General features: G+C 57.2%; 12 protein-coding genes across 12 annotated transcripts; 5 read left to right on the top strand and 7 right to left on the bottom strand.

Annotated features, from left to right (window-relative positions):
• Nucleotides 1-1057: 1057 nt before the first annotated feature.
• Nucleotides 1058-4459, bottom strand: PHYSODRAFT_247172 (hypothetical protein; the record flags this gene model as incomplete). The annotated part of the gene is made up of 5 exons (XM_009536828.1): nt 1058-1174; nt 1203-1361; nt 1418-3475; nt 3535-4125; nt 4445-4459. 5 exons carry the CDS (start codon nt 4457-4459, stop codon nt 1058-1060), a joined length of 2940 nt encoding a protein of 979 aa, XP_009535123.1.
• A 1491-nt stretch (nt 4460-5950) lies between these two features.
• PHYSODRAFT_564500 (hypothetical protein) lies at nt 5951-8107 on the top strand (the record flags this gene model as incomplete). Its single annotated transcript, XM_009536829.1, has 1 exon — nt 5951-8107. The coding sequence occupies one exon, from the start codon at nt 5951-5953 to the stop codon at nt 7985-7987; it is 2037 nt and encodes a 678-aa protein (XP_009535124.1). The 3' UTR covers nt 7988-8107.
• Nucleotides 8108-8822: 715 nt separating this feature from the next.
• On the bottom strand, nt 8823-11319 carry PHYSODRAFT_318565 (hypothetical protein; the record flags this gene model as incomplete). The annotated part of the gene is made up of 6 exons (XM_009536830.1): nt 8823-8942; nt 9010; nt 9048-9150; nt 9218-9391; nt 9462-9571; nt 11306-11319. The coding sequence occupies 6 exons, from the start codon at nt 11317-11319 to the stop codon at nt 8823-8825; spliced, it is 522 nt and encodes a 173-aa protein (XP_009535125.1).
• On the top strand, nt 11234-13138 carry PHYSODRAFT_523626 (hypothetical protein; the record flags this gene model as incomplete). The annotated part of the gene is made up of 2 exons (XM_009536831.1): nt 11234-12022; nt 12098-13138. The coding sequence occupies 2 exons, from the start codon at nt 11234-11236 to the stop codon at nt 13136-13138; spliced, it is 1830 nt and encodes a 609-aa protein (XP_009535126.1).
• Nucleotides 13139-13282: 144 nt separating this feature from the next.
• On the top strand, nt 13283-13889 carry PHYSODRAFT_521567 (hypothetical protein; the record flags this gene model as incomplete). Its single annotated transcript, XM_009536832.1, has 3 exons — nt 13283-13348; nt 13423-13749; nt 13824-13889. 3 exons carry the CDS (start codon nt 13283-13285, stop codon nt 13887-13889), a joined length of 459 nt encoding a protein of 152 aa, XP_009535127.1.
• Nucleotides 13890-13917: 28 nt separating this feature from the next.
• PHYSODRAFT_522951 (hypothetical protein) lies at nt 13918-15126 on the bottom strand (the record flags this gene model as incomplete). Its single annotated transcript, XM_009536833.1, has 4 exons — nt 13918-14156; nt 14231-14372; nt 14439-14946; nt 15020-15126. Coding segments are annotated over 4 exons (996 nt in total), but the record flags the coding sequence as incomplete, so codon positions are not given.
• Nucleotides 15127-15143: 17 nt separating this feature from the next.
• On the bottom strand, nt 15144-16297 carry PHYSODRAFT_564501 (hypothetical protein; the record flags this gene model as incomplete). The annotated part of the gene is made up of 3 exons (XM_009536834.1): nt 15144-15553; nt 15634-15831; nt 15904-16297. The coding sequence occupies 3 exons, from the start codon at nt 16292-16294 to the stop codon at nt 15144-15146; spliced, it is 999 nt and encodes a 332-aa protein (XP_009535129.1).
• Nucleotides 16298-16497: 200 nt separating this feature from the next.
• Nucleotides 16498-17242, top strand: PHYSODRAFT_338937 (hypothetical protein; the record flags this gene model as incomplete). The annotated part of the gene is made up of 2 exons (XM_009536835.1): nt 16498-16507; nt 16665-17242. The coding sequence occupies 2 exons, from the start codon at nt 16498-16500 to the stop codon at nt 17240-17242; spliced, it is 588 nt and encodes a 195-aa protein (XP_009535130.1).
• A 153-nt stretch (nt 17243-17395) lies between these two features.
• On the bottom strand, nt 17396-18602 carry PHYSODRAFT_521596 (hypothetical protein; the record flags this gene model as incomplete). The annotated part of the gene is made up of 4 exons (XM_009536836.1): nt 17396-17659; nt 17738-17999; nt 18078-18290; nt 18367-18602. The coding sequence occupies 4 exons, from the start codon at nt 18600-18602 to the stop codon at nt 17396-17398; spliced, it is 975 nt and encodes a 324-aa protein (XP_009535131.1).
• A 132-nt stretch (nt 18603-18734) lies between these two features.
• Nucleotides 18735-19881, bottom strand: PHYSODRAFT_305491 (hypothetical protein; the record flags this gene model as incomplete). Its single annotated transcript, XM_009536837.1, has 4 exons — nt 18735-19233; nt 19310-19408; nt 19491-19520; nt 19601-19881. 4 exons carry the CDS (start codon nt 19879-19881, stop codon nt 18735-18737), a joined length of 909 nt encoding a protein of 302 aa, XP_009535132.1.
• An 848-nt stretch (nt 19882-20729) lies between these two features.
• PHYSODRAFT_288563 (hypothetical protein) lies at nt 20730-21572 on the top strand. Its single transcript, XM_009536838.1, has 2 exons — nt 20730-20960; nt 21049-21572. The coding sequence occupies exons 1-2, from the start codon at nt 20735-20737 to the stop codon at nt 21294-21296; spliced, it is 474 nt and encodes a 157-aa protein (XP_009535133.1). The 5' UTR covers nt 20730-20734; the 3' UTR covers nt 21297-21572.
• A 105-nt stretch (nt 21573-21677) lies between these two features.
• Nucleotides 21678-22728, bottom strand: PHYSODRAFT_521531 (hypothetical protein; the record flags this gene model as incomplete). Its single annotated transcript, XM_009536839.1, has 3 exons — nt 21678-21764; nt 21852-22128; nt 22202-22728. 3 exons carry the CDS (start codon nt 22726-22728, stop codon nt 21678-21680), a joined length of 891 nt encoding a protein of 296 aa, XP_009535134.1.
• Nucleotides 22729-22882: the final 154 nt, after the last annotated feature.

Below are 22882 nucleotides of genomic sequence, written 5' to 3' on the forward strand. Positions count from 1 at the left end.
AGCAAATAGCAGGCAGGGTGTGGCCCCGATCGATCTCGTCCCGTTGTCCGCCTCGCTCTATCGGTGGCTCAGGGACGTGTCCTATTTCCTCCTGCCAGCTCGGCTCCAGCGGCGTGGGTGGGTCCTCGTCGGTCTTAAGTCTTCGTATTCGTGAAGCGAGCTCTCTCGTTTCTCCCGGCGGCCGGGGTTTTTCGGAAATGCTCGCACGTCCCGACTTGGGCCGGTGGTTACGGGTCAGGACCAGTCTGGTCACGAGGCGAGGCCATGCGATTGGAGGCTCCGCGACAAGTCACGCGTGGCGGGGCAAGGCGAGTACCAAATTAGGATGGAGGAAACCAATGCTGGAAACCCCTTGGAAGGTTGGAATTCGGGACTATAAATATGAGAGCAACGCGTAAGGTGCCTTCACATCGCATCGCATGACCTTCGTTGCCTTGGCAGCCTTCATGGAGCTATTTCCGCGGACGGTCTTCCTCCCTCCGCGTCTGAGCGATATGTTGAGCCCAATTTCCAGCACAGCTCGACTAAAGCAAGTGGGATCGTGCCGGCCAAAATTATCGCCGTCTCGGCGCGAAGAGAAGATCTGATCTCACCACACGCCTTCAAGTCATGGTTGGATTGCTGTATGATGCAGTGAAAATGACGACGATAAGGACTCCAGGAAGCGTCTGCATCTTGCGAGCCAAATCGATTGGCCAACTTCAACCAGTTCCCGAGTCGGACACTCGGTTCCGATTTCACTACCATTCATAAAGCTTGAAATCAACGGTATAATACCCTCGGTAAAATACCCTTTGGGGTGGGTAAGCGTGGTGCTCCTACAGTTTTCTAGCGACAAGCACCAAGTAGGTAAAGCAACAAAAACGCATCGAGAGGTTTACTTCAATTCGAAACGCTTGGCCAGTGACGCGAAGATAGATTCAGGCTGGGACAGCAACTCCGCGGGCGATCCGAACTCGGCCACCTGGCCAGCGTCCATGACCGCGATTTTGTTGCAGTGCATGATCGTGTGGATGCGGTGGCTGATGATCAGCACCGTCTTGGACGCGAAGGTCTCTCAGATGGTGGCCTGGATGAGGCTGTCGGTGGTCGTGTCCACGTTGGCGGTGGCCTCGTCTAGCACGACGATCTTGCTGTTCTTGAGCAGTGCGCAGCCGATGCAGAGGAGCTGGCGCTGGCCGACGGACAGGTTGTCACCGCACTCGGACGTCAAGACCCGCCCCCCATTTCTCGAGAGTAGCGGCCATGTGAACCTGCTTCATCACCGTCCAGATCTCAGCGTCCGAGTACTCTCCGAACGGGTCCAGATTCTCTCGCAGCGGGCCACTGAAGAGCACGGGTCCTGCAGGATGATGGCCAGGCTGCGACGGAGGTCGTGTAGCTTCAAGCTCGAAATGTCGAGGCTGTCGATGGTCACCCTGCCGCTCTCGAACTCACAGATGCGGAACAGCGCGATCATGAGCGAGCTCTGGCCGGCACCCGTGCGTCCACAGATGCCAACCTTCTCACCACCACGGATGTCCATGCTCACGCCACGAAGCACGAGGGGCAGCTCCGGTCGGTACTTGAGGCATAGGTTGTCGAACTTGATGGCGCCCTGTGAAGGCCACACCGACGAATTGATCGGCGTGCAGTCCGGAGCGTCCACTTCTTGCGGGATCTGGCGGAAGTACAGCAATCGCTCCACACTCGTCATGGCGCTGTCGACACGATCAAAGGATCGCAGGACCCACTGAATCACGGACGTCAACATGAGCGAGTACGTGAGCGAGATGCCTGCCGTCATGGGGTTCAGTTGGCCCTTGGTCGACACTAAGTAAGCCGTGACGACAACGATAATGACGACGGAGAGCATATCGAGCCGCGCTGCGAGCCAACGGCCGGCGGCCCAGAACGTGATGTACATGTTGGCGTTCTCATCCACCACCTTCTTGTTCATGCGCTCGAAAGTGGCCTGCATCTTGAAGGCGCGGATGGTCTGCAGCCCGGAGAGCGTCTCGCTGAAGAGGTTGTACGCGGGCGTGCGGGTCACGCCCTCGAGACGCTTGACTTCGCAGCTCGTTTTCTTGACGAATTGGCCCGTGACGAAGAAGATGGCGATGATGGGGATGTAAGCCACCGCGATCCAGTAGCTCGCGAACGCTGACACCACTAACGAGCCCAAGGCCATCGACGAGTGCTGCACTACGAGCTGGTAGTCCTTTGGCAGTGACGAGTCCAGTTGATCGAGATCGTTGGAGAAGCGGTTGAGCACGCGCCCAACGGGGGTCACGTCGAAGTACCGGTTCACTGGCGCCGCCAGCACTCGACGGAACAGGTCGTTGTGCAGATTCTTGGACGTACGCACGCAGCTCTCTGTCAAGAAGAGAGCGCGACCAAGTGTCATCAACGTGGCCAATATGATCAGGCCCACGTACCACCACGCGTAAGTCTCGCCCGAATACGTCGGATCAACACCCCGACGAGGCATGTTCTTGGCCCAGTGGCTAGGCCACCAGTCCACCACCACACGCACGGCCTGACTGACGGTGTAGAACACCACGATGAGGAAGATAACCACGAACCCGTTGAGACCCGATTCGTCGAAGTATGTCTTGTAGACGCCCATGTTCACGGTTCCCTTCACTCGGTCCTCCGCCTGGATAAGCTGGCCACCAGTTTCTCTAGCATCTTCAGCCTTCGGTTCATCTGTGGACTTCTCCACCACCGCGGCCACAGCCTCCGCCGGAATTTTCTCAATGTCTGGCAGAGCGTCTTCCAATGTAAGGTCATCGCCGTCACCAGTACGTGCAGCCGCTGCATTGGGTGTGGCCGCAGTTCCAGGTGATATCCCAAGGTCAGGGAACATCGCAAGTACCTCTTCATATGTTCCTTCGCCAGCAATGGCGCCGTCACGGACCACCAGCACCTTGTCTGCCTGTGACAGCAGATCGTAGTGACTATTGAGCACTAGAATTCGGGTCCTCGATCTGGCCAGGCCCATGACGCATTCGTCGAAGATACCGTGCGCTACATGGGGGTCCACCGCGCTCAATGGGTCGTCCAGCAGAAGGATCTCGTAATGCGATCGATACAAGGCGCGGGCGATGGCCACGCGCGCCTTCTGTCTGCCGCTGAGGTTGATGCCTCGCTCGCCAATTTCCGTTTGATCACCGTGAGGCAACGCGTGCAAGTCCATCGCCAGTTGAGAGACCCTCAACACGGTATCATAGCGCTCAGTGTCGAACGGCTCGCCAAACAGGATGTTGTCACGCACGTTCAAGTTGCGGATCCAAGTGTCCTGGCTGACGTAGGAAATGCCGCCTCGGATATCAAAGCTGCCGCGTTTCAGTGTCATCTCGCCCAGCAGCGCGTTTATCATGCTCGACTTGCCGGCCCCCACAGTGCCGATCACCATCCCGAGTGAGCCCGGGTCGATCTCCAAGTTCACGCCCTCCAGTCGGAAGCTCTTCTGCTCTCGCTCATGGTCACTGTCCTCGCGTCGACTCCAAATCCAGTGTTAACAACACTGGGAGTGCTTAGATTGAAGCTGACTCTCGCACTGCGATCCAGGTCGAACATGATTTCCGAGACCTCATCAGGAGCAGGCGTGACGACAACGACGTCGGGCGTGTTTCTGAGCACTGGCCACTCAAAGTTGGCCTCACGTACGGAAATGCCACCGACAGGGACAACAGCAGTCCCGTGGCCGTGGTTCGAGTCATCCTCGAGCAACGCTGGGCCATACTCGTCGCTCGAAAGGTACGAGCCAATTCGAGCGAAGGCGATCCGGGCGTGCGAGCATGCTGCAATCGTAACAGGCAACTGAATCAGCGCGGTTCGGCAGATATTTACCATCGCGATGAGCGTGAACGCATCGATGACCGAGATGGTCCCGTTGATGGCCACGTAGATTCCGAGTGTGACGCCCGAGAGGAAGGCCGGCGTGAGGAACAGCATGACGTTGTTGGCCACCTGGCACAAGTGGAACTTGCGCAGCAGTGCGATCTCCTTGGCTCGGATCTTCTCAACGCGATGCGCTAGTGATTCCTCCCATGCGTAGAACTTCATGACGCGGATGCCCTGAAGCGCCTCGGACGTGACCTTGACGCGCTCGTCGATGACGGTCAACAAGTCGTGCTTGATCTGGAATGGCGTCTACTGCCTTTCCTGACCTACAAGATGACTGAGCAACCAAGTGCACGAAAGTCTGGTCGCTTCGTTTGGAAGGCACTGCCAACTGATTTGTCGGCACTTTGAAGAGCTGGACATCAACGCAGAGTTAGTTGCCTCGATACTTCAACGCTTGGGGTTTGCCAAACCCACAATGCCTGCACGTCAGACTTGGATTCCACGGATTCAATTTGTAAGCTGTCGTTATTTGTAGTTAGCAGAACGGCTATCGATCGACAACCAACGTAATTTCCTTCCTTCACTCTATCAACAGCAATATGGAGAGAGTTACATGTAGCACAGCCATTGATGATACCGAAGACGCGGTTGTTGTTGCGGTCGTTGGCCTGTAGTCCAAGATGACCTCCGACTTGAGTGGCTGGGAGGCGATGATGCCTTCACGACAGCGATTTCGCGTCAGAGCGACGCCTGGAGCGAGGCGTTGTTTCCCACTGGTGGCCTATGTGGCCTTGCTCAAAAGCCAGGGGCTTGCGGCGTCCATTGCGACGCCTGCCAAATTTCGGATTACTCACCCGGTTATGCCCGAACACGCCAAAGATTCGCAGCGGCGTGTAACAAAACCTGGCACCTTCAGCTGAAGGCGAATGCTTCAGCCGATATAAGAGCTCAAGATGCTTAATCCTGCATACACATAAGTCAGCTCACAGTGTAGTCGGTCATTGCTGGCAGGCTGGATGTCCCCGCCAAGCAGTGCAGCATGAGATGAGTATGTACTGGATCTTACTGCTGCAGTGACACACGTCGCTATCCCGGGTGGGAAACCATACCGACTTCCTCCGCTTGTAGTGGACAACCTCATATAAGAGAGCCCAATCATATCACAGGATTTGGAGGGCCTTCTCGACTCCGCTTATAAGTTCCACACAAATCATTCCGATACGTTTCCACCGGTAATATATCGGTGCGATGGAGCTTCCATTCATTTCACGCAGCTACGGCTGCAGCCTAGAGCTACCTGGACGCGGTTGCTGCCAGTACCCACTACCTATGCTAGTGTTAAGCGCTGCTGCGGCACACGTATACTATACAGACGTTCGGAGAGTGGTTTGCTTGCATCACGCTGTTCCCATCGACCAATGACACATGTTACCGAGTTAGACTTTAATAAAAAGTTTACTTCAAAAATGTTCTAAAGCCAGGGCAAAGCATTGCAACGGCACTAGCCTCACGCGGGCGCGTGTTGCTCAAGGCTTTGCAGTGGCAGCCTGTTGCCTGCCGCGAGGTGTCAAGCGCGACAGGCTCGCTCAGGCGGCTAGCGGCGTTGTACCAATAAAGTGAGCAAAGCGCAAAAAAGTGGCAGCTAATCGACAACTGGTACCGGTACCTGTATCGGTATATACCCTGTCCACTATAAGCGGAGGAAGTCAGTAAGAATACACAATGTTCCGCCAAAATCCCATGTCCTTAAACCCCGGGATACCACTCTCTTAACAATGCACGCCTCACCATTGGCGGAAATCCACGTCGGAAAAGCCGCGCTCGCGGCCAATCGCACTCCTGCTGACAGCCCTAACCGTCACATTTCACGGCATTCGGATATTTCGGACCTCGCGGGCGATCGCAGTCTCCGGCCGACGGAGGAGAAGCACAACTCACTTCACTTCTTCTCCGTTCCCCGACCTGTCCGGACCCGGCCCGACGACAATGGTGCAGTTCGCCAAGAAGCTGGCGGCGGCGCAGCGGCCCGAGTGGAAGGGGTGAGTCCCAAGTCGCGCGTGGCCTATCGGATCGGATGGTAGATAGAGAGAGAGAGAGAGCTAATGCGTGATCTCTCGCGATGTGTTGCAGGCACTACCTGGAGTACAAGCAGCTGAAGAAGAAGCTGCGCAAGGTGGTGGAGGCCAAGCGCGAGGAGACGCGCGATGAGCAGGAGAACTTCAAGCACGCGCTGGACTCGGAGGTGGAGCGCGTGGTGCTCTTCTTCCTGACCAAGCAGGGCGAGTTCGCCACGACGCTGCAGGGCCTGCGCGCGCAGCAGCAGGAGCTGGCGCCCGGGGACCTGGAGGCCATGCACTCCATCGCCGACATGTACCGCCACGTGGGGGACGACCTCGTGAAGCTGCTGCACTTCGTGGAGCTGAACGCGACGGGCATCCGCAAGATCCTCAAGAAGCACGACAAGACGCTCAAAGAGCACAAGATCATGGGCTCGTATCTGTCGTCGCGCACGGACTCGCAGGCCTCGCACTTGCAGCAGCTCTACCACGATGAGGGCATCTCGGCCATCATCGCCAGCATCCGCTCGGCGCTGACCAAGCTGCGCAAGCTCGAGGTGCAGCTGGCGGCGGACGCGACCAGCAAGACGCTGACGCGCACCATCTCCGAGGACGAGCCCGTGCTCAATCGCATCGGCCAGGCGCGGCGCAGACTGCACAAGTCGACGCAGTACGTCAAGACGGTGGCCGCGCGCTCGCTGATCTTCGACTCAGAGTCGTCGGAGGACGAGGATGACGAGACGTACGACATGCTCAAGCGGCTGAAGCAGGCGTCGGAGCCCTCGCGACTGCTGAACATGCTCAACACGTTCCTGTACATGACCAACTACTACATCGTGGCGCCGACGAGTGGCAAGTACGCGGCTGAGCTCGGAGCGGAGGCTTCCATGAGCGGTGTCATTGTGGGTATGACACCCGTGGCCTCGCTTGCCAGTGCAGTGCTGTACAGTTGGTGGGCCAACCGATCCTACAAGGCTTCGCTGAGTTTTGCCACCGTGTGCCTTATCCTCGGCAACCTGCTCTACGGTATGGCTCTTTCATACGACAGTGTCGCGATGGCCCTTACGGGTCGTATGCTCAACGGTTTTGGTGGCGCTCGCGCGATTAACCGCCGGTACATTGCTGATAACTACTCTCGGGAAGAACGCACGCAGGCTTCGGCTCTGTTCGTGACTGCAAGCGCGCTTGGCATGGCCGCAGGACCCGGACTGGCTGCTGCGCTGCATTACCTTCCCGACTACAACGTTGCTGGCATCGATATCACGACGGAGACCTCGCCTGGCTGGGTCATGTTTGCGCTGTGGACGATCTATCTCATCGCTCTGTTGTTTTGGTTCGCGGAGCCCGATCGCATGGAGAGGGAGCGCTTTCTGGAGCGCAGGCGATCCATGCTGGAGAACGGAATGGGCAACTCGAGTATCGCGGCAGTGGCGGCTGAAATGGGCGAGACCACGCCTCTGATTTCGCGCTCTACGTCGATGGTTGGCAGCCCGCCGCCGCTGTCGTCGCTGTGGTACAACGTGCCGGTGGTGGCTTCGCTCTTGATCTACATCGTTCTCAAGCTGGTGCTGGAGTGCCTGATCACGGCCAGTTCGACGATCGCCATGTACCACTTCAATTGGGGCTCCACTAACAACGGTCTGTACCTTGCAGCGTTGGGACTTCTGATGTTCCCGACCAACATGGTCGTGGGCTGGATGAGTTTCCGGTACGAAGACCGAGAGCTGATTATTCTTTCAGAGGCTGCAATGGTCGTCGGTGTGGGTATCATCGTGAACTACGGCCACTACTCGGTGGCGCAGTTCATCACTGGAGGTGTGATCATCTTCGTTAGCACGAATGTGCTGGAGGGCGTTAATATGGCGTTGCTGTCGAAGACGATCCCCAAGTCCTTCGCGAAGGGCACCTTCAACTCCGGCCTGTTGGCCACGGAAGCCGGCACATTAGGTCGAGCCATTGGTGACGTTGCGATCACGGTCGTCGGTCTGCCGGGCATTCAGTATGTGCTGAACTGGACGTTCGCCCCGTTGATCGGCATCTCACTTCTTACAATTCTCTACACGGGCCGCGTGTACCACAAGCTTGCCACCGATGACTAAGACTGCAGTTAGATCGGGCAAAGGTTAGCACGCGCACCACTGTCAGATGCATTCGACAACACGCTGTGCTGTCGTTAGCCTTGAGCTCATTCTGTATTCGTGAATAAAGGACAGAACAATAACTAGCCGCAATTTTGAAGTACTCGCTCACGCCTTCTCGATGACAATCGCCGAGGCACCTCTTCCACCGTTGCACACAGCGGCGCACCAATGCGGCCCCCTTCTTGATGTAACACGGAGCACAGCGTGACGACGATCCGCGCCCCGGAGCAACCAAGCGGGTGTCCAATGGCCACAGCACCGCCGTAGACATTCACCTTGGCTGCATCCAGACCCAGTAGCTTCGTGTTCGCGCAGGCGACTACCGAAAACGCCTCGTTGATCTCGAAGTAGTCGACAGCGTCTTGAGTGGGCCCTGCGTTCGCCAGCGCCTTGGGAATGGCCAGAGCTGGCGACGTCGTAAACAACCGCGGCTTCTGCTCAGCGTCCGCAAAGCTGCGCACGACCGCTTGGACCTTGCATCGGTGGCAAGCTTGTGGTACACGCGGCCCGTGTCACCGAGTCCCAACGCCTCGACCTTGTCGCGACTCATGAGTACCAGCGCGGCAGCTCCATCACTAATGGGCGACGCGTTGCCAGCAGTCACAGTTGGGCCAAAGTCCTCGCTCGGCTTGAAACAGGGTCGAAGCTTGCCCAGCGACGCCACGTTCACTTCCCTCGCTACAGCTTCTTCGTCCTCCGTCACCGTCTGCGGCTCTGCACCACGCTTGGCCGGAGGAACCTGCACCGCGACCACCTCGCGCTTAAACTTGCCGTTCTTCGTGGCCTCGCGAGCTCAAGGGTAGCTCTCAGCCGCATATGCGTCCTGCGCCTCTCTTGAGATGTCGTGCTTGCGAGCGCACTCCTCTGCGATGTCCCCCATCGGAATGTTCTCAAAGGCATTGAACAGTCCGTCCTGTTACCGAAGCGAAGCAGCTCATCAGTACACGAAAACTATTTGACAATCAGACCCAGACCCACACACTACCGCACATACAGTCTGCAGTGCGTCCGAGAAGACCAAGTCCCCGTATCTCGTCCCACCGCGAGCTTTCTTTCCATGCCGCCCACCACGACCACATCCCTCTGTCCCAGCATAATGGACTGGGCCCCCAGCATCACCGCTGCAATAGAAAGCACAGTCAGTACTCTTCTGCATTAATACTCTAAGGATAACCTACTGCGAGCCACCTTTCATGCCTGAGGCGCAGACTTTGTTGACGGAGGAGCAGACGACGGACTGCGGGAGGCCCGCGCTCACTGCCGCCTGCTTGGTAGGGGCCTGGCCCGCTCCGGCGGAGATGACGTGGCCCAGAATGAGCTCCTCCACGTCGGTGGGCTGCACTCCGACGCGGCTCAGCGCCTCTGCGTAGAATAATTTAGTTAGTGTACTTTAGTGATGATACAGATGATACAAGTGTATTCGTTGCTGCACCTTTGATGGCGACGCCGGCCAGGTCGGAGGCCTTGAGAGCCGAGCGTTTGCCCTGCAAGGACCCGCACGGCCTGCGCGCGACGCCGACGATGCAGACGTCGCGGCTGGGGCTCGAGACGCGCGGCTTCTTGGCAGGCGGCGGGCACTGCTGCTGCTGTAGTGATTGCTGCAAAGCACAAGGATTTTGTTAAGTAGTGGTATGAAGTAGGAATGAGGCAACTTCAACTTGACTGTCCAAATCATGATTTTCTTTTCTGGTAAGGTGAAAATTCCAATACGAATTCCAAAGTCACCACCCGCCCTGGATCGTAGCCAGCCAAGAAAACCATCTACACGAGTCATTTGACAAACAGGGTATGGTCGCTTCGTGTCGGTTTAGGATGACACTAAAGATGTGGAGGTGGTCGGACGAGAGACTTGGAGATTCCCATCAACATATCTACCTGGATTGATCGGTGGATGTCTTCCTACCCCCGACCACCACCATTTTCCAGAACTCACTTTCCAATTTCGACTTCCAGCGCCAAGCGCCCACCATTCGCGGCGACCACCCTCACAATTAACCGAAAACTCTTCCTCTCATTCGTCATGTCGACCCGACTTACACTCGCAGTTGCCGTGGTCGCCTTGCTCAACAGCGGTGCTCTCGCGCAAAGTCCGCGTGGACCGATGCGCGTGGGCCCTCTGACTCGTGATCGCGAGCAGTTTGGTGCAGGCAACTCGCTCGGCGGTGCAATGGGCGGCCTTGGTGGCGGCAACGGATTCGGAGGTGCTGGTGGCTTTGGACAACCGGGCGGTGGAATCGGAGGTGGCAATCCGCTTGGCCTTGGAGTTGGAGGCGGCGCTGCTGGGCGTGGCCAAGTAAGCGCTGCTACAAATGGATTGATGAACGGTGCTGGGGCGAGAAGCGTCACGGGGACAGGTCTGGGCAACGGCGGTCCTGTGACTCCTGCTCCAACGACGCCGAGCGGCACTGGACCGGCATCCCGCAACGGAGGAAGTGCTGCTCTTGCCGGAGCTGGTGCGGGTGCAGCTGGTGCTGGCGGTTTTGGAGGAGCTGGGGCGCTTGGAGGGGCTGGAGCACTCGGCGCTGGTGGATTCGGCGGAGCTGGCGCGCTTCCCGGTGCTGGTGCTTTTGGAGCAGGTGGCCAGCTCGGTGGTCTCGGTGGTCTCGGTGGTCAAATGGGAGGAGGCATGGGCGGATTCGGTGGGCGCTTTGGCGCAGGTGCAGGCGGGTTTGGTGGTCTTGGAGGCATGAATGGCGGTGGATTCGGAACTGGGGGCCCTGCTTTCGGCGCCCAAGGCCGCTTCGGAGCTGCTGGGCAGTTTGGCGGCGCGGCGGACGGTAATGGTATGTAGATGCACGGCTGAAAGTGTGCAAGTCGCGCACCAGTTGTATTTGATGAAGTAAATACCACGTTTGATTTTCTGTTTTCTTTTAGCCACGGGCAGAGCTTAGGACGGACGCCTGAGTCTAATGAGAATGAATTAGATTGTGGTGAAAGGAAGGGGGCACTGCTCGAGTTCTCAATTTTCAACTTTGAGCTCCGGTGTTGCGATCTTCTGAAGTAAGCAGTTGAAGTGGCGGTAATACCGCCGTGTGATTGGCTGCGAAGCGTTCGAAAAAGATCCGCTGCCGAAACGAAACGACGCAGAGCAGAGCGCATCGCATGTCAACGGGCAGAGCGAGAACGGGATCATGCGGCAGGGGGCTTTGGCTCAGTTCCCAAGAAGATAAAGCTGGGTGAAGTGAAGTCGACAACCGATCCAATATGGTTCATGGCGGCGCGTGGAGGAAGACGGCGCTTGTGGCGCTGTGCCAACTGTTTATGACGCTCTCAGACGCCTCCGTCTCCATCGTCGAGCGGGATGTCGAGCCCATCCTGTTCGAGACTTCTGCTGCTACGTCAGACTCGACTCCCGTTTGGGTGGTGCTGTCTATGCTGCTGGACGTGCAGCCGGTGCTGATGAAGCTGGACGTGACGCGCCACGTGCCGGCGCAGGTCCAGAGCTTCTGTCGCGAGCATAACGTGGATGTCACGAGGTGCACTGGGGCCATTCGAGAGGCGCTGGATGAAGTTGTGGACTTCCAGCGGTTCTGCAAGAAACCGAATGCTGACAGTGCGCTGCCGGGGTTTGTGGTGGCCAAGCACGTACTTCGTCACGATGGCGAGTCCACTTCGGCGTCTTGGCTGCAGAACGACCCGGAGGATGTGGCGATGGACTTCTGCGACTTTGCTCACAGTGGAGTTGATGAAAAGAGTGCAGACAAGTGCGCGGAGAAGCTTGGCGCAGCGTTGAGGTTGGCATTTGATTGGATGCTCGCGCTGACGCCTTGCGATCAGGAGAGTGCAAGCAGCAGTGAAGTCCACTTACAAGACTCGGAGTCGCTGAACCTTGTTGAACGCCTTGCTACGGTTGAACAGATGATCGCTGAGCTTCACAATCCCTTGGTGGATGAGAGTGAAGCACCGACGGCTCATGAGGCTGAAGCAGCGGGGCACCCTTCCGACGAAGACGTTGATTCGGTCGAGGGGGTCAGCGAAGTCGAAGAACCTGCGGTCCCCGTGGCAGACACCAATGGAGACGCTAACGCAGTGGTGACCTCGACGCCAATAATTGCAGAAGTTGTCAAGGACGGTGAAGCTGTTGATGAACTTTACGAAGTAGTCGAAGCCACCCAAGATAACCAGGACGAACTAATCGAGTTGAGCCAAGCCACCGCGTCTGACACCAGTCCCATCAAGGATTCAGGCTCAGACTCACAAGAAAAGGTTTTCGAGTCCGAGCATGACGCCCAACTCCAAGCCATTGATCTGGACACTATGGAGAGTGCGTTGCCAGCAGGTAACGGATCGTGCGACGCTGCATTTGATGCATTGCCGGATGAAGCTACTGACGAAGCTCTGGAGCCGCAAAAGTCTTGGAAAGTTGGGGCTGCTCTTGTGCTGGCTCTGTCGATCATGTACTTGGTGATCGATCTGATGCTTCAATGGGCGCACTACGTGGCGGATTATCTCGGGGCTCAGAAGCAACTGATCACTGTGCTTCTGCGTGATATTCTACTGCTGGTCGGTGGGGGCCCTCGTAGCACGCTCACAGATTCGTACTCAAATACAGAGGATGACGACCTGAAGAAACCCGTGAAGGAGGAGCCCACAGTTTCACCACAGGCAGCGGAATGCTGCGAGGTGACGAAAGTCCAGCAGCTAAGCAAGGAACCCAACGCAGGCAAGAGCCCGGCGAGCCGAGTAGCTGAGGACGACGCACCGAAGAAAAACTCCTCACCGATACCAAGTTTCACTTGCGTCGCGATGATGCTGATGGCTGGACGCCAAGCTCCAATCTCCCACGACCAGTTCTCAATGTCTCTACGGGCCTCAACCTTCGTGCAGTCCCACAATGAGGAGACGTCTGCCCGTGAAGAAGCCGCTGGACACCGTATCCAGAAAGTGTGGCGCGCTTTCCAGCGCAAGAGCTTGCCCAAACAAGGATGTGGCAGCACGTTGAGCGCCTTGGTTATTCCACACAAAACTGACCTCGGAAAGTCGCACCCCAGCACTCCGCTCTTCCAACTACTGCGGCTTAAAGGCAAGAAGGCAGCACAAACCCCTCGGGGCGACAAAGTGTCCGCAGGTTTCCACCGATTGGTACCGAGCACCCTGCCACCGCTTTGAAGTCGTCAACAATTCATATATTGAGTAAGTTTGAGAAGCTGTTTCACCGCAGTGAGTTTCATCCGTCAAAATGAGATTGTGCACGAACCGTTGCCTTCCGTTCTGCATTGAGTCCACGCCATTCTACAATTTGCCTCGAATCGCATGAGTCACGCGCTGAGCTCCGAAGAACTCGCCGAGTTCCGCGAGATCTTCAACCTGGTGGATCGGGTGCGAGCACTTGTATCTCTCTACCCAAACATTCACAATAATTGAAGACTTACCCACGCTATTGATTGCCTTAGGACCGCGGTGGATCCATCACGAAAGTGGAGCTGGGCGAGTTGATGGACACGCTCGGCATCGATACGTCCCCCGAAGAGATCGACCTCATGATCAACGAAATCGACCAGGACAGCAACGGCGAGATCGACTTCGATGAGTTCGTGGCGGTCATGTCGAGGAAAGTGAACGCCACGTACACGGCAGAGCAAGTCAAAAGCGCGTTCAAAGCGTTCGAAGGCAACTCCTCCGCTCCAGGCTTCATCATGGCCGACAAGCTGCTCATAGCGCTGACGACCTACGGCGCAGATCGGATCTCCCCAGACCAAGCCCAGGAGCTCATCAGCCAGGTACGCAACCACAACACTAACAACGCTTTCTGTTGCTTTCATTCTCACCATTCATTTACCTGATCTATGCGCAGCTCGAGCCTGATCAACACGGCAACATCAACTACATTGAATATGTGAACATGATGATGTCGGAATAGAGCTTGAGCTGCCTTTCTAGCCTTGAACTCACGCCTCAGGTGTGCTCTCAGTCTTACTGTCACTCGCCACAGCGGGCTGAGATCCGTTCTGATGGTTGATGTACACCACCGTGCAGGTAATGTCGTCGTGGAAACGTCTCCGCACCGGACCTTGTGGCATAGCCATCAGCTCGTGCATCATGAGCCCGTCTCGATGCGCGATCTTCTCTAAGGCGGCGTGGATGAGAGCTGCGCTCGCTGTTGAAAAGAACAGCGCCTGATCGGAATCTACGCATGATCGATCACCAAATACGGTGAGTCTTGGTAAAGTTGTAGCGTCATCGGATCTGGCGTGAACGTACCGAACTTGTCGACGATATGCACAGCTTCTTGTGGGGTCATGACGTCCCACAATCCGTCGCTCGCTAAGATGACGTATTTCTCGCTGCCATCCATGTACACAGTCGTGATACTGGGTTCTGAGGTGATGTAAGGCACTTTGCTCTGTGTTGACAAACCAAATATCAGTGTGAGCAAATGAACGGCATGCTAGCACATGAGGAGACTGACCTTGAAAGGAGCTGAGCTGAGCTCAGGACACTTGAGGTAGAAGTCTCCAAACGCGCGGGTCATCGCCAAGCTACCAGCAACGCGCTTAACGCCCACGATGCCAGCCCCAGTGGCTTGATCGTCTTTGCTCATTCTGATGGCGTTCCGATCGTGAGAACGCTCGACGACGAGCTTGGCTTCGTGCGGGTTGTTGCAGGAGTGGTCAACTGAGACTTCAACAGCCTGAAGTCCTTGAGTCTCCTTGCTGATTTTGCCCAGAACAGCAGCGCAGTCCCCCACATTCGCGATGTAGAGAACCGAGTTGATGAACAGTGCAATAACCGCGCACGAGCCGGCGTTGCAATAGCCCTTCGACATGCGAACATTTGGGGGAAGAGCCATGAGCGACTGCTTCAGCTCGTCATCGCAGCGAGAAAAGGCGCTCTTCACAATTGCAGAAACCTCATCACTGGAGTTCTTTGAGGTCACTTCAGCTAGTATACTTTGACACAGGGATGTGCGGAGGTGCCTGCATCCGGTAAACAGTCATGGTTAGTGCTGTAGCCCACTCGCAGTAAAACACAGCAAAGGTGCACGCTTACTCAACTGCCCTAGCGCCGCCGTGGCCGTCAAACACCGCGTTAATCTGAACACCTTCATCTGTCGACTTCACCATGTTAAGACTTCGATCTTCGCTCGGGTCGTTAGCCTGACAAGACGATAAACTCAAAGGTTAATTTCACAGTCATAGCAAACATAATATTTGGACCCCACACGAGCATGCCTTACCTGGTACTCGGCGGTTCGGTGAGTCAGCACAACTTGCACAGACGGATCCGAGTCGATATCAGTGCGCTGCCGCTTCCTCGAAGCCTGTCCACTGTTCGCCTGAGTCTGATGACAGGTGCAGCTGGCGGATCCGTTACTGGGATCGCCTCCAGGCAGCGACGTGTTGAGCTTCGCCCCATGAGACGGGTTCCACGAGCAGCTAAACGCCACTTGGGCGGCTTTCAGACTCTTCAGCACGCTCGCATTCGTGGCCACGACGAAGCTCGCGCCCACCACGTCGCATTCGAGTCTTGTCAGCGCATCTCGTGCAGCAAAGATGCTGTCCGCCTCGCTGACCCAGTCCGCAACTGTAGAATATAGTCCAACCACAGCAACTGCCACGTCAGAACCACGTTTCAACTTGCACATCCTCGTCATCTCCTCTCACCTAGCAGCACGCGCGCCGCATTTCCAATGGCCTTGCGCTTTAGCTCGACAGTGAACTCCCCTTCTTTGCAGTCAATGGTCACTACACGCTTGCATTTGGACTTGCGGATCGTGGCCTTGCCGGGGGCCGTGGCATCGCGTCCGCGCTTCTTCTGGACCTTTGCCGTCTTCTTCCTCAGCACCGAGAGCTCTCCATACGCTGCAACAAAAGCACACACAACCGATCAGATATCTCTAAATAACCCCACACTATTATAACAGCCCTGCGTACCGAGCTGTTTGGCGCCTGCAATGGCCCCCGCAATGCCAGTCGAGAAGTGGTGCATCCCCGGCTCAGAGTCCGCCACCGTCTTCGTCTTCTCTGCTCCGCTCTGCGTCTTCTTGGTCGGTTTGTCTGCGTTGCCATTCACTGCAGGAGTGATGGTCGTTCCCTCCACGTGCAGCGCCACGACCTGGTCCACGTGCAGCGCCTCGAAGGGCCGGTAGAGGTCCGTCACGAGTTGCAGCAGCGCCGTCTTGTCGCCCAGCACGCCCGCCAGGTCCAAGGCGCTCTGCGACGCGCGGCTCTCGCCCGAGCAGAAGCCTGAGAGCTCCAGCAGATGCACGTACGGCGCCGCCTTGGGCTGCGGCGGGTGGCGCGGCGGCAGCCCCGGCACGGTCATGGCTTCGGCACTATTGCTCTGCTGCTGCGTCTCTCTTTCGCCACTGGATAAAATTGGCGCTCATCGGCGCGTCGGGATTGGTGGAAATAGATCATGGTGTGGTGCACACCATCTCGTACTTTGCAGGGAGCTGAAGCTCTTCGTGGCATTGCAGGGCTGTTGGAACCGTTGGGGCTACATGCGGCGCGGGAGCTGTCGACGTCATGGCTGCGCGTACGTGGGCAATGCTTGGATAGTGTTGATATGCTCCACCGATAGCGGCGTGTCTGCTGTATCTGCAGCTGACGTTGCAGCTGCTGACTCTGCCTAGCAGCGTCGCAATCGCTTCGAACTTGAAGCTAACGTCCGTCTGATTCCGACCCGTGTGCAGGTAGTTGGCAGTCTTCTCACTGCAAACGGACGCGCGTGCTGCGGCATCTGTACTTCACCAGCGGCCGCCACTACTGGGAGGTGCTGGTGGAGCGCATGGCGGACCCTCGGGGCGTCGTTGTGGGCGTAGCGCCGTCCGACGCGTTGGAGACTGGGACCCAAGAGGAGGCGGTGGGGTACGCTGCGACCGGTGTGATCTTCCACAGCGGCGAGGAAGTCTGCAGAGCGCAGGCCTTCGCTGTGGGAGACACGGTCGGAGTGTACCTGGACATGAACACACGGCAGGTGGCGTTCTTCCTGAACGACGAGGCGCAGCTGGACCCTAGACAAGAGGCAGAGCAGGAGACGACCGCAGGTGGACGTGATGCCGGCGATGACGCGCTCAGTCGTGTTGGCAATGGGGTGGCTGGTGCAGCTGATCCGGACCTGGAGATGAAGACTCCTACGTACTCAGTGGATGCAAGGAGGATATCGTGGTACTCCTTCAGAGCTCGCTCCATGTTTGCAGCTCTTGGCGTCTCCTCTGGCGCGGACAGTCTCGTTGTGGTGGGGTCAGAGGTGCCCGATGGCTATCGATAGGGATTTTGGGCGGGTGTTTGAGCTGTTAGAGCGAGCACCGACAGTTGGTAGGTAGGTAGTTTAGTTACTTCACAGTATTTAATCGCGGGTTACGTTTTTGTTGTTCGGGGCATGCAAGACTAACAACGCCAGCCCGCGTGACGGACGAGCGGATCACTGGAGCAAAACCTTCTCGATCACAGCTTCGCGCACAGGCAGCAGGTGCTGGAACGTGTCGATGTTGGTGTAGTTGGCCATGTTCTTCGGGTGGCCCTTGGCGAACAGCACGTCGAACTGCTCCTCCTTGCGCGTGTACTCACGGATGAAGTGGTCGTTGCCGAAGAGGTGGTGGATGCGCGTCTCATGCAGACGAACGACGACGTGGTCCAGACGCATCCAGTAGCGTGACAACACGTAGAACCCCGACGGCATCACGCGCTGCAATAAGACAATCACGACGAGTTAGCGTAATGACACCAGGCACGGACAGGAGTTCGAGGTTCAGGCAACGCTTACCACTTTCACGGACATGGCGGAGGTTCCGTGGTCGTGCAGTTCATCCTCGTACAGCCCGACGTCCTCGAACCAAAGAATCGGCTCGCGCTCCTTGAGCTTCTCAAAGTTGATGCGCTCGCGCGTGGCCTCCACCTTCGCCTCCTCATCACTCTTTGTAAAAGTCGCAGGCGAGGCTTCAGTCTTCGTGAGACGCTGCAGCGACCCCTTGTAGTCCGTCGAGTACGTCCAGTCGTACGTGATGTCGAGCTCCTTCACGTCCTCCCTATTAAACGGAGCAAACAAACAGACACTATCAATACCGAAACACTGCACCTCATCCCCTCCTATGAGCTCCACGTACTTGTTGGTGTTGTGCTTGGCGATGGAGACCTTGAGCTGCTGGTTGGCGACGATGTCTTGCGCCTGGTCACTGGCCGGCGGCGGGAAGTGCGCGCCCTTGAGCGCCTCCACCGCCAGGAAGTTGTAGCACACGCCAGACGGCTCGTGGAACAGCAGCAGCTGGTTCTTGCCGAAGACCATCTCGGGCGGCGTCAACTTGGCCGCCTCGCCGATTCTGCAATGCAGGACAAGATGGTTACATTTGTGCGTCAGAACTCTCCCAATTGCACTTAATATGGCTACCAACTTACTCGTCCACTGTGTCGATGGGCGTGATGTGGGTCTTGTTGGAGCCGATGACCCAGCCGTGCAGACGGATGCCCTTGTGCTCCACAGGGTCCGCCTGCGCCTCGATGTTGTTCTCCCGGCGCGAGTCGCCCAGGTACACGGGCTTGGTGGGCGCGGCGCTGTCCTCCGCGGTCTTATACAGCTCCTGCAGCAGCTCCGGAGCGCCGTTCTCCAGCGTGTAGAACCCTGTGGACGCCATGACACTTCCTCGCTACGATACGATGGCTCGTGTTGTTGATCGTTGTCAAACAGAAATGGCATTTATGTATCGGAACACAATGCGAAATCAGATGGCTACATGTATTATATACATGAAATGGCTACATTGACACTAGGACCGACACAGGCAGTGGAAGTGCAGCATGAGCAGCGGTGTCGTGGCCGTCACGTCCGGGTAGAACTGCTTGAGAACCGCCAACACCTCGTCAGTCGAGTTGAAGCCGGATTTGCGCAGCGTGGCGTCGTCAATGGCGTTGAGCTCGTGCGTTTCGACTTGATCGATCCTCAGGTACGCGAACTGCGGTCTTGATGAAGAGCCATCGGTACTTGAAGTCGTCGCAGCGACGACGGAGTGCGGGAAAATGCCCCCTAAATCCGAGTTCCGATCGCCCATGATGTCCGATAGCAGTCGCATTGTGATGATTTTCGTGCCGCGAAGAATTCCGTCGACGAGGTTTGCACCGAAGTCCAGCCGCGGGAATGACCGACTTTTGAGCAGCGCAGCGTTATCAACGCTTAGCGGCGTCGAACCAGACGAGGTGAGTACCGCGTGAAACACATGGAGATCCCGCATAAAGTGAGGGTTGATCTCAATCCATGGGCGGATGATCCTAGAGAGCAGCGAGCGCAATACATTAGCTTACATGCATACTGCTTCGGCCTAAAGTCTTCGATGATAGTTCGCACCTGATCCGGTCAACAGCGTCTTGCACGGTTAAAAGCTTCGGCTCGGTAGCAAGCATCCATGCGACTACTACAGATGCGGAACGTGATCTACCGGCAATACTAAACAACAAAAAGCACATGATCGTTTAGCGACGTACTTCAGTAAACCGGAATGCAGCCGCCAGCTCATCATTTGACGTACCAATGCACCAACACGTGCTCTGCCTTCTCACTGTTGTCGTTCAACACCAAGTATTCAAGCACACTCAATGTAATCTCTTGTACGCCCATTGCAGCATTTGACCCACTTACACGAGCTTCCCTAGCGCGGCAAGTATCTCGGGCAGTCTGCGCAGCAAGTCTCCGTCCTCCGAGTCCTCAATCTCGAAGCTCCTCCTGGCAATCTGCATCTGTGCGTACTGCTCGCCCACGGAGCTCGAGTGCGTCGACACAGCCGCGTCCTCCTCCCCCTTGCCGAGCAACGCAAGCGCCGCACCGATGCGCTGTCGCTTCAGCGCTGCGATGTTCCTGGCCGCGTCGATGGAGCCGAGGAAGAGCCTTCCTGTGATGTGCATGGGCTCGTCGTCCGTCATCTCCTCGATCTCCACCTCCTCATACTCCTCTTCATACCCCTCCTCTCCGTCCTGTAGGCCGCGCGCTGCCTCCTCTCCAGAGGCGTAGGCCTCGTACCAGTCTCGGTCCGCCGCCGCCATGGCAAGTCGCCTCCCCGAAATGGCTACACCTGGTGTACCTCCACACCAACTAAAATCGGCAGGTCAGCGGTCTTGGCTCTATCTCGGGAAAGCGACGGCCGTCATCGCTAACGTGCGACTAGAGCTGCCCTCGTTCGGTGCGCCTTCTCTCGCTGTGCACGCGTCGACGCGCTCTCCTGTCAGCAGGGCTCGACTCTAGAGACGCTGCTGCATACGACGCCGTGTCTCTGAGCCCGCGAGGACGCCCAGAGGCCCCGCAATCGCAGACACAGACGCAGCCATGAGCCAGCCCGCGGAGAACGGCGGCCAGACGGCGGAGGAGGCCGAGATGGAGCGGCTCTTTGGCCACATGGAGACGCTGCGCGTGTCCGAGGCGGCGCGCGCGGCCGCCAACGTCTCGGAGGACGAGGAGGAAGAAGAGGAGGAGGAGGAGGACTCGAGCGCTCTGGAGGACGACGACGACGATGACGACGACGACGAGGACAACGACGTGGAGGGCAGCGACGAGGAAGAAGAGGAGACGAGCTGGATCGCGTGGTTCTGCTCGCTGCGCGAGAACTCGTTCCTGTGCGAGGTGGACGAGGACTACATCGAGGACGACTTCAACCTCACTGGGCTCAGCAGCATCGTGCCGTACTACGACTACGCGCTCGACATCATCCTGGACATCGAGACGCCCAACGACAGCAACCTCACGCAGACCCAGCAGGAGATGATCGAGTCCGCGGCCGAGATGCTCTACGGGCTCATCCACGCGCGCTACATCCTGACCACCAAGGGCATGGCCGCCATGTTAGAAAAGTACCAGAACGTCGACTTCGGCCGCTGTCATCGCGTCTACTGCCAGGGCCAGCCCGTGCTGCCCGTGGGCCAGTCGGACGTGCCGCGGCACACGACCGTCAACGTCTTCTGCCCCAAGTGCCGCGACATTTTCTTCCCCAAGTCGCAGCGCGCAGGCCGTACGTCTGCCTGCCATATCTTTCTGGTGCTGGTTGAGAGGTGAAGGCTGACTGGTTGCTGCTGTTGTTATTGTGTTGCTGCTGACAGAGATTGACGGCGCGTACTTCGGCGCGACGTTCCCGCATGTGTTCCTTATGACGCATTCCCATCTTGTGGTGCCGCCACCGACGCAGACGTACGTGCCGCGCGTGTTCGGCTACAAGATCCACAGCTCGAGCGAGTACTACACTGGCAAGAAGAAGGGTTCGTCCGGCCGCGAGCGGGAAAAGTACCGGAAAGTCATGACTTTGATTGACCGCTTGAAGGGTCGACCAAACGACGAACAGGCTAGGTGAACGATCTCCCACGTGAGCAGAGGCCTCTCCCCCGCACCGAGGTGTGGGAAGCAAAGGAGGATGGATACAAGGGGCGGGGAGGGAGGAAGGGAGGGATGATCTTTTGCTTTTTTGCGCCTGGAGGACTCGCGAGGACCGGCGACAAGCGCTGCATATGACTTTGCGAAGGCTCTCCGGTGGCTATGAGGCGACACAACGCGAGCGGATATTCGCTTACTATTTGACTAGCGGTGGAAGCTGATCGACGGCGTAATGTACATGTGCACCGTTCATTGCACCGGTTTTCGTCTGTCGCCTATGTAGCTTCATAGGATTCTCTCACGTAGAAACTTGTTGTGTATTGTGTTCTTACCAAAACGTCGTACGCAGTTCCACTTAGCATCACGGGACCTCGAGAATCGCGTCGACCTCCCAGGTCACGTGGCCAACTCCGTCGCGATAGAGCTGCAGGGAGAAGAAGAAGTCGCGCTTCGACTCAACCAGGTACTCTTGGATGAATGCCAGCGACAGCTCCGGACTCCGCGCTGGTCCAGCAGCTTCCAGCATTCCGTCGACAACCGTGGCGGGAAGTAGGCGAACCAAAGGGAGTGCCTCGGGTGGCGTGGCTGTCTTGACGCTTCCGTTGACGACTGGCCTCTGGTACAGCGGATTGATACTCACCGCCACAGTCAGAATTTCAATGGTGTCGCCGTTGGGGTCGAAGAGCTCCAGCAACACTGATGGTCCGTCTTTTGTCCGCTTGTCTTCGTTGCTGATAGCCCGCACTTGGCCGACGAAGCCAACGTGCAGTTGCTCAGAGGCCCCCATACGTACCCCCAGCAGCTTCAAGTCCCTGAACGAACAACCAACACCCAGTCATTAAACGGGTCACCAGCACTACTGCACAAACCAGGCAAGTCACCTACCTGAACGAACACACTTTCAGGTTGAACGCTTCCTTGAACTCTTCAACATCCGATGGCAGGCAATTCCGAGGCCGATATTTTTTCTCAATGTGCGCAGTCAGCTTGCTCTCTCCAAACTCTTTGCGCGAGTCTAGAACAGCGTTCTTCTTGATGCTATTCGCGAAGTAGACGTTCAGGCTGCACTCTTCGATGGAGTGGAACGGCCGCACAGCTTCGTTCATGCGAAGAACAGAGAACACGCTCGTCGTCGCATACTGGATCCGCTTCTCCGCCGTACCAGCCCCCGGTAGCATGACCCATTGAAGCTTGGTGATCATCAAGGTGTTGCCAGCCTCAAGGGATCGGAACACCGCGGGCTGGGAGCACTCAGTGAGCTTGAGAACGAGCTCGTGCGACGAGCTGCTATCAATCATCTTCACCCACCGATACTCGGTAACTTCAGGCGAGTCCTCCTCGCCCAGTCTCCGCTTTCGCCCGCGACAAATTCTCCCGACATTCGACAGCACCCCGACGAAGTCGAAGTACATGATGTCAAGGTCGTTGATCGCCTTTTGCCCCCAATAGAGAGTGTTCAATGTGTTCACGAAGCTGCATTCGAGCCAGGATGGGCGCGGGAGGTGGGGCTTCCACGAGCCTGGCTGAGCAATGTCCTCGCTGACCTCTAGCAGCTGCGGGGCCACC

Source organism: Phytophthora sojae (assembly GCF_000149755.1).
Source record: "Phytophthora sojae unplaced genomic scaffold PHYSOscaffold_9, whole genome shotgun sequence".
Classification (NCBI taxonomy): Eukaryota; Oomycota; class Peronosporomycetes; order Peronosporales; family Peronosporaceae; genus Phytophthora; species Phytophthora sojae.